General features: G+C 44.1%; 1 protein-coding gene across 1 annotated transcript; it reads left to right on the forward strand.

Annotated features, from left to right (window-relative positions):
- The first annotated feature begins 4,205 nt into the window (after positions 1 to 4,205).
- Positions 4,206 to 6,818, forward strand: LOC113906234 (PRAME family member 27-like). The gene is made up of 3 exons (XM_027564123.1): positions 4,206 to 4,492; positions 4,935 to 5,507; positions 6,488 to 6,818. Exons 1-3 carry the CDS (start codon positions 4,206 to 4,208, stop codon positions 6,816 to 6,818), a joined length of 1,191 nt encoding a protein of 396 aa, XP_027419924.1.
- The last annotated feature ends 410 nt before the right edge of the window (positions 6,819 to 7,228 follow it).

Genomic DNA, 7,228 nt, shown 5'->3' on the forward strand with positions numbered 1-7,228 from the left:
CTTACTGTGGTACGTGGGCTTCTTATTGCAGTGGCTTCTCTTGTTACAGAGTTTGGGCTCTAAAGCCCGCAGGCTCCAGTAGCTTCAGTGAGTAGGCTCACTAGTCGTGGCACATGGACTTAGTTGCTCTGCAGCCTGTGGGATCATCCCGGAACAGCAAGTGAACCCATGTCCTCTGCATTGCAAGGAAGACTGTCAACCACTGGACCACCATGGAAGCTCCATGTATCTTTTTGAGTTCTAGTTTTACTTGCAATGCAGAAGACCTGGGTTCAGCTCCTGGGTTGGGAAGATCCCCTGGAGAAGGGAAAGACTACCCACTCCAGTATTCTGGCCTGGAGGATTCCATGGACTCTATAGTCCATTGGGTCGCAAAGAGTCAGACATGACTGAGTGACTTTCACTTTCACTTTTTGTCTGGTTATATGTTCAAGAGTAGGACTGCTGGATCATACGGTCACTCTATTTTTAGTAACTTGAGGAAACACCATACTGTTTTACTTAGTGGCTATACCAATTTACATGCTCACCAATAGTGTGAGAGGGAAAACAGCTTCTCATAGAAGCTGTGATCCCTTTCAACCATCCCTGGCTTAGACTCTGCAATTTCTGAATTTCCCTAAAATAATGTGAAGTCTTTCAGTCAGTTCTTCTCAATATTTAGGGTGTTTGGAAACTTGGGGGTCCTTCGGATCCCCTCAGCTAAATATTCTTTATAGAAATTGGCAGATACGTCTATCTGAAAATAACCTTGGTTCACCAAAGAATGGAGAAAATTTGAGTGAATTTTAGGTGTTCCCTGAAGGTTATCTGAAGGAGTAAATGAAAAGTGCCCACACTGCTGCTCACCCAGCTTGCGTTTAATAACAGAGCTATTTATGATTATCATTGTTACTAATCTCACTCTGTTGCAGGTATTTATAAAAGAGATGGATGGCCTGGGACTTAACATATCTATTGAGTAGAATCCAATTCAAACTTTTTTTTTATGCAAAGGTCATTTATAATCCTGAGAGAAGTATGGTGAAAGGGATCTTTGTCAAAGTGAACAAGGAGGTGAACACTCTTCAAAGAATCCTCACCTTGGTGGCCAAAGGTATATAGGAAAAGTTTGGGCATCAAATAAATGGGATGGGAGAGAGGCATGGGAAACTCCGAAAGATGGAGAAAGGGTCTCCTTTTATTTCTTAACTTAAACTTCAAAAGATTCCCCCTGTGGTGCAGGTGGTCACTCCTGATTGTGGCAGAACCTGAAACCCCAATACGAGCTTCTGCATTTATATGGGAAAGGCATTGGTTTTTTTATGTGTTTGTTTTTACTTTTGCATTTTTTAGTTTTTACTTTTATTATGATGATCATTTCATTTTAGTTGTGTGTGTGTGCGTGTGTGTGTGTGTGCCCACTGGGTCTTTGTTGAGGCACAAGGGCTTAGTTAACCAGTGGCATATGAGGTCTTAGTTCCCAAACAGGGATCAAATATCTCTTGCATTGGAGGGCAGATTCATAACCACTGGACCACCAGGGAAGTCCCTAGAAAGGTGCTGGTTTTAATGAAGAGATAAATACATTTTATTTCTGTGCCTTTGATGTTACCCTGATCATCATCTATACTGAACTTGGTTAAGTTTGAAGAATTAGAAATTATCTATATTTACTTAGAAAGGTCAATCCTAAAGGAAATCAAACCTGAATATTCACTGGAAGGACTGATGCAGAAGCTGAAGCTCCAATACTTTGGCCACCTGATGTGAAGAACTGACCCATTGGAAAAGATTCTGATGTTGGCAAATATTGAGGGCAGGAGAAGAGGGTGACAGAGGATGAGATGGTTGAATGCCATCACAGATTCAATGGACATGAGTTTGAGCAGACTCTGGGAGATAGTGAAGGACAGTGAAGCCTGATGTGCTGCAGTTCATGGGGTGACAAAGAGTAGAACATGACTTAGCGACTGAACAATAGCAACAAATCAGAAAGGAGCCAATAAGATTATTGTTGGCTTCCAAGACCCCTAGAAAATGACTGGGGCTATTTCCATCTGGAAGGTGTCCTCAATGAGAAAAAAATTTTAGGAAAACCTCTCCTGATAGCACGTGCCTCTGGGTGACAGGGTTATTTGCCAGTGACCCACACTTATTTTTCTCTGATGCTTTGTTCTCAAAGAGCTCATAGTGCCCACCTTCAGTGGCTGTCAGTGTGACAAATGTCTGATCCCAGGCCTCACACTCCTCCATCTTCTCACAACTTAGATTTAATCTTTTCATGTGGCTTTCTGGGCTGACCCCAAATTTCTGGGGGGAAACACCCTCAACGATAACACTGTCTTTTGTAAGTCACCATATTTTACTTTCTAAATATTACCCAGAATAACATCTTTAAATCTCCCTGTTTCCTGCTGCTGCTGCTAAGTCACTTCAGTCGTGTCCAACTCTGTGCAACCCCATAGACGGCAGCCCACCAGGCTCCCCCGTCCCTGGGATTCTCCAGGCAAGAACACTGGAGTGGGTCGCCATTTCCTTCTCCAATGCCTGAAAGTGAAAAGTGACAGTGAAGTTGCTCAGTCGTGTCCAACTCCTAGTGACCCCATGGACTGCAGCCTACCAGGCTCCTCCGTCCATGGGATTTTCCAGGCATGAGTACTGGAGTGGGTTGCCATTGCCTTCTCCCCCCTCTTTCCTAAAAGAAAAAAAAAAAAAAAAAAAAACTTTACACTGTTGTAATCATTCACATGGTCTGTCTGGGAATGCCCAGCTCCAAACTGTCCTGACACAGTCTTACATCTCACTGAAATTTTGACCTGTTCACCTTCAGAGAAGGCTTGGCTTAAGCCTGGAAAACCATCCACATCCCCCAAAGCTCTTCCTTTGCTGCCTGAATAGGCTCACAATCCCCTGTGTTTCCTACATAACACCTGAGTGACAAGCTGATACAGGGGTGCATGTATTTTGTTTACTTTGGGAACAACAGGATTGTTTTCATGAAGCTGTGTTAATTGAGGAACATTTTGATAGTTTTTATATGGGCAAAGTTCCCTCAACAATAATGCTTTCAAGTTATGTTTTTTCTTGTTCAATGACTGAAACCAATAATTTTTTGCCCAGCCAAACCCAGGAATATAACTGAGCGTATTGGTCAATATCAACCAAGGTTTGTGGAGTGAATCCATCAATGAATCTTTGATTCCTTCTCCATCATTCCTTCTGTTCCCCGTATGTATATCTGTTTCAGTCACCTAAGGTGGAGAAAAATGAAGATCCAATCAGGACCAAGGACCAAGGGCCATCTATAATCTAATCAGGTACCCCTTTCTGATTGTGTTAATCACACAGAGAGATGATGAGATCAGAAATGTCTATAAGATTCTCAGCCTCTGAAGAAAGGATGCAGGATCTTCTGGCTCCAGAGTCACTGGCTGGATCTTCCATAGAGTCTGTGGTCTGAGTCCCACACCAACCACATCACACAAGTAAGTTATTGTCAGTACTATTCTTATATGGTGTTAACTGACCTTACAAGTAGCCTGTAACTCCAGATGGCATGGAGAGTTTTTCTTTTTTAATTATTTTCTTTCAGATGAGATTTCAGGTTTCCATTTATCTCTCAATGTTGTTTTCCCTGAGTCCCAAATATTTTGATTTGTACTGTAGTTGAAGTAATTTTTAAATGTCTTTACTAGGAAGATATTTATAATAAAATGTCTATAATATTAGCTCTCAAAATTTAAAATACTTCTTTTATGTACACATGACATGTCCTGAGTATTTCTTTCATCTTTACCATCCAGCTTAACTAAGGATGGGGACTCGCTGCTTCACATGGCAGTCCTCTTTCCATAGACTCAAGGCTCTAAATGACTATCTAAAAGTCTTCCCAAAATAAAGCTTGAGGTCAGCTTTCAGGACCTTGGTAACTTTCCCAGTGGGACATGATTTAAGCAAAGCAGCAGATGGATTTCAATGTGCTAGTGGTTGAAATGCTTGTTCTGAATCCAGTAGGGGAAAAGTTACAGCTTTGTGCTCACTGAGCCCACAGTGTCATATGGGCCAAGTAAGATGCTTTCACCCTTGCCAGTGCACAGACCTTGGCCTTGAGTAGGTTCTTCTGAAGGGGAGGGAGACAGTCTAAGGTGTGCCTCTGCTTGGTCTGAAGCCAATGCCTTGTTCTCTGACAGTTTACACAGTATTCCTTTTGGCATAGAGTAAGCATGAGTGTACGGACCCCACCCAGACTCCTGGACCTGGCGGGAATGCACCTGCTGAGGGATGATGACTTGGCCTTTTCTGCTCTGGAACAGCTGCCCGTGGAGCTCTTCCCACCCCTCTTCACTGAGGCCTTCAATGGGAGACACACTGAAATTCTGAAGGCTATGGTACAGGCCTGGCCCTTTGCCCACCTGCCTCTGGGGAGCCTCATTGACCTGCCTCATGTGGGGCCCCTACAAGCAGTGCTAGAAGCCCTTGATGTCCTGTTTGTGCAGAAGGTTTGCGCCAGGTGAGTCTGACTTAGGTAACCTGGCAAAATCCAGGGTGTCTCAGGGGAAACACCTGGGGTGATGAAAAACTGGGTGGGAAAGGGATGGACCAGAGGGATCTGAAGAAGGCAATGTAGAAGCCTAGAGGCCTTGCCTCACCAAGGGAAACACGTTTGGGAAGTGTAGGTGTACCTACAATTAAAAAAAAAAAAAAGCCTAAAGAACATGCCACACCTCCTCACAATGATGCTAAAAGTTACTAGAAGTGGGGAACCAGAAAAGAAGGGAGGGGTAAGGGAGATGGAAGAAATTGAGTCAGAGAGGGAAGAAGGCACGGCAGCAAGTGATGTCAGGAATCTGAAGTTACAGCACAGTTGGGAAGTCTGTTTTCAAATTTGTAGACCAATGTTTCATTCTGGGTGGATTTTAATGCTTCCCCACCAATCTTCTTTTTCTCAATAGGAGATGCAAACTTTGGGTGCTAGATTTGCGGGACACTGGTCATAACTTCTGGAGCATGTGGTCTGGAGCCAGTACTCACAGATGCACAAGCTCAGGAAGAACACCAGTAGCTGAGCCCAGGTCAATGACAAAGCAGCATGTGGCGCCACTGAAGGTTTTTATAGACCTTTCCTTGAAAAAGAGGACCCTGGACAACTTCCTCACCTACCTCCTTAGGTGGGTGGAGCAGAGAAAAGCTTCCATCCACCTGTGTTGCAAGAAGCTGAAGATTGTCTCAATGCCAATGGGCAATATCGTGAAGGTCCTGAGCATGGTGCAGCTGGTCTGTATCCAGGAGGTACAAGTGAGTTGCACCTGGAATCTGTCCACCCTGGCCACATTTGCTCCTTTCCTGGGCCACATGAGTAATTTGCAGAGATTCTGTCTCTTCCCCATCCAAGTATCTGCCTTCAAGAAGCAGGAGCACGATCACGTTGTACAAATTACCTCCCAGTTCCAGAGGCTGGGCCACCTCCGGGATCTCCATCTGGAGTCTCCCTCCTTCCTTGAAGGCTGCCTGGACCAGATAATCATGTGAGTGTGGACCACTGGCTAGGTAACATTGAACATAGCATTAGAATATCAAATGCACTCTCTCCTGAAGTGTGATATCCTGTAACCACACAAATCAATTTGGGGGTAAATTGGTGTAATGGTTCTTGAAAGGGACACTCCACTGTGGAGGTACAATTTATTGACTGGAATGGTTGATCTAGCACTAAAGGGATTATAATTTCTACCTTCAGCAGAGGTATCTATGTTCAAATCACTTAAAATATAGGAAATAAAGAGGGCACTGAAGTGGGGAAACCACAGCAAACCAGAGCAATTCTGAAGAGAAGCTCTATGCTCATCAGATTACTGATCAAAATGAGCCTGTCTTAAATCCCCATCTGTAAAATATTTTTATTTTTTGCTCCAGATACATTAATTCGTGTATGGGAAAAGTATGATTCTGGAGATGGTGTTAATCGAGCTGAGAGAAAAGGGTAGTAGAAAGTGGTAGAAAGTTAGCAGGGATGTAAGTGAGCCCCTCTAGACAGGCATCACATTTGATGTTGTGAGATCTTGTGTAAGTTGCTTCTTTATGCATGTCTCCCTAAAGCCTCGGTGGCCAGAAGTATTGGCCTCTGAAGCCCAACTTTGGATTGAAGGGAGCCTTAGCTGAAACCATTTTCTATCTCATCACCTAGTACTAAAAACCAGTGATGTCTATGCTTGATTGACACTCCGTGTCCAGCTCCTCTGAGTACATTCTAGGGCATTCCATTATATTCATTCATCCTCATAAGGAAGTAGAGTATGTTATAGTTTGTTTGATAAATGAAGAAGAGACCTTTCAATGTTCTATGAATTGACTCAGATACATAGTGAAAGTGACAAGACTAGCCTAGAGAGATACTGGGCAATCAATGTATTGACCCTCATCAGACTTAACATTAGCCCTGTAGAAACCATTTTTATATCACCTGTAGACATCAGTTTTAAGAACTGATTTCTTGGTTTCTCCCCAGGTGCCTGAAGACTACCTTGGACAACCTCTCAATAACGAACTGCCAGCTTACAGAATCAGACTTGACCCATCTGTCCCGTTGTCCGAACATCTGTCAGCTAAAAAGCCTGGAACTGAATGGTGTCACCCTAATGGACTTTAATCCTGAGCTGCTCCAAGTTCTGCTAGAGAAAGTTGCAGCCACCCTCCAGGAACTGTATTTAGACCAGTGTGGGATCCAGGACTCTCAGTTTGAGGCCATCCTGCCATCCCTGAGCCGCTGCTCCCAGCTCAGGTCCTTCAGCCTGTGTGGGAATATCCTCTCCATGGCCGTCATGGAGAAGCTGCTGTGACAAACCGCTGGGTTTTCCTGTTTAAGTCAGGAGTGGTATCCTGCCCCTCGGGAGAATTACAGCCCTCAAGGTATTCTTCTAGATGGCAGACTTCCCCAGCTTCAGACTGAGCTGTTGGAGATTCTGAGAGACTTAGGGCAGCCCAGGACCATTTGGCTAACATTCAGCCCCTGTCCTCACTGTGGTGATGACATATGCACTCACATGGAGCCCATTATATACAGCTATACTAACCCTGCCTAGGTGGTTGCCTCTATTGGAAGTTTTCTTCTGGGCTCTTGGAAACTGAAATCTAGGACATGGCCACATCATGAAGTGAAAACAGAGCTATGGTTTCAGACATCAGCTCAATGTGAATGGGAAAAGGAAGGGTGATCCAGCAAGGCTGCAGGATTGTAGTGGGAAACGTA

Source organism: Bos indicus x Bos taurus, chromosome 16, assembly GCF_003369695.1.
Source record: "Bos indicus x Bos taurus breed Angus x Brahman F1 hybrid chromosome 16, Bos_hybrid_MaternalHap_v2.0, whole genome shotgun sequence".
NCBI lineage: Eukaryota > Metazoa > Chordata > Mammalia > Artiodactyla > Bovidae > Bos > Bos indicus x Bos taurus.

Bases quoted from the DNA above. Each gene is read 5' to 3' on its own strand.
- LOC113906234 (XM_027564123.1), top strand. From the start codon at position 4,206: ATGAGTGTACGGACCCCACCCAGACTCCTGGACCTGGCGGGAATGCAC. The intron at 4,493-4,934 runs GTGAGTCTGACT...TTTTCTCAATAG, and splicing joins GTGCAGAAGGTTTGCGCCAG to GAGATGCAAACTTTGGGTGC. The intron at 5,508-6,487 runs GTGAGTGTGGAC...GTTTCTCCCCAG, and splicing joins TGCCTGGACCAGATAATCAT to GTGCCTGAAGACTACCTTGG.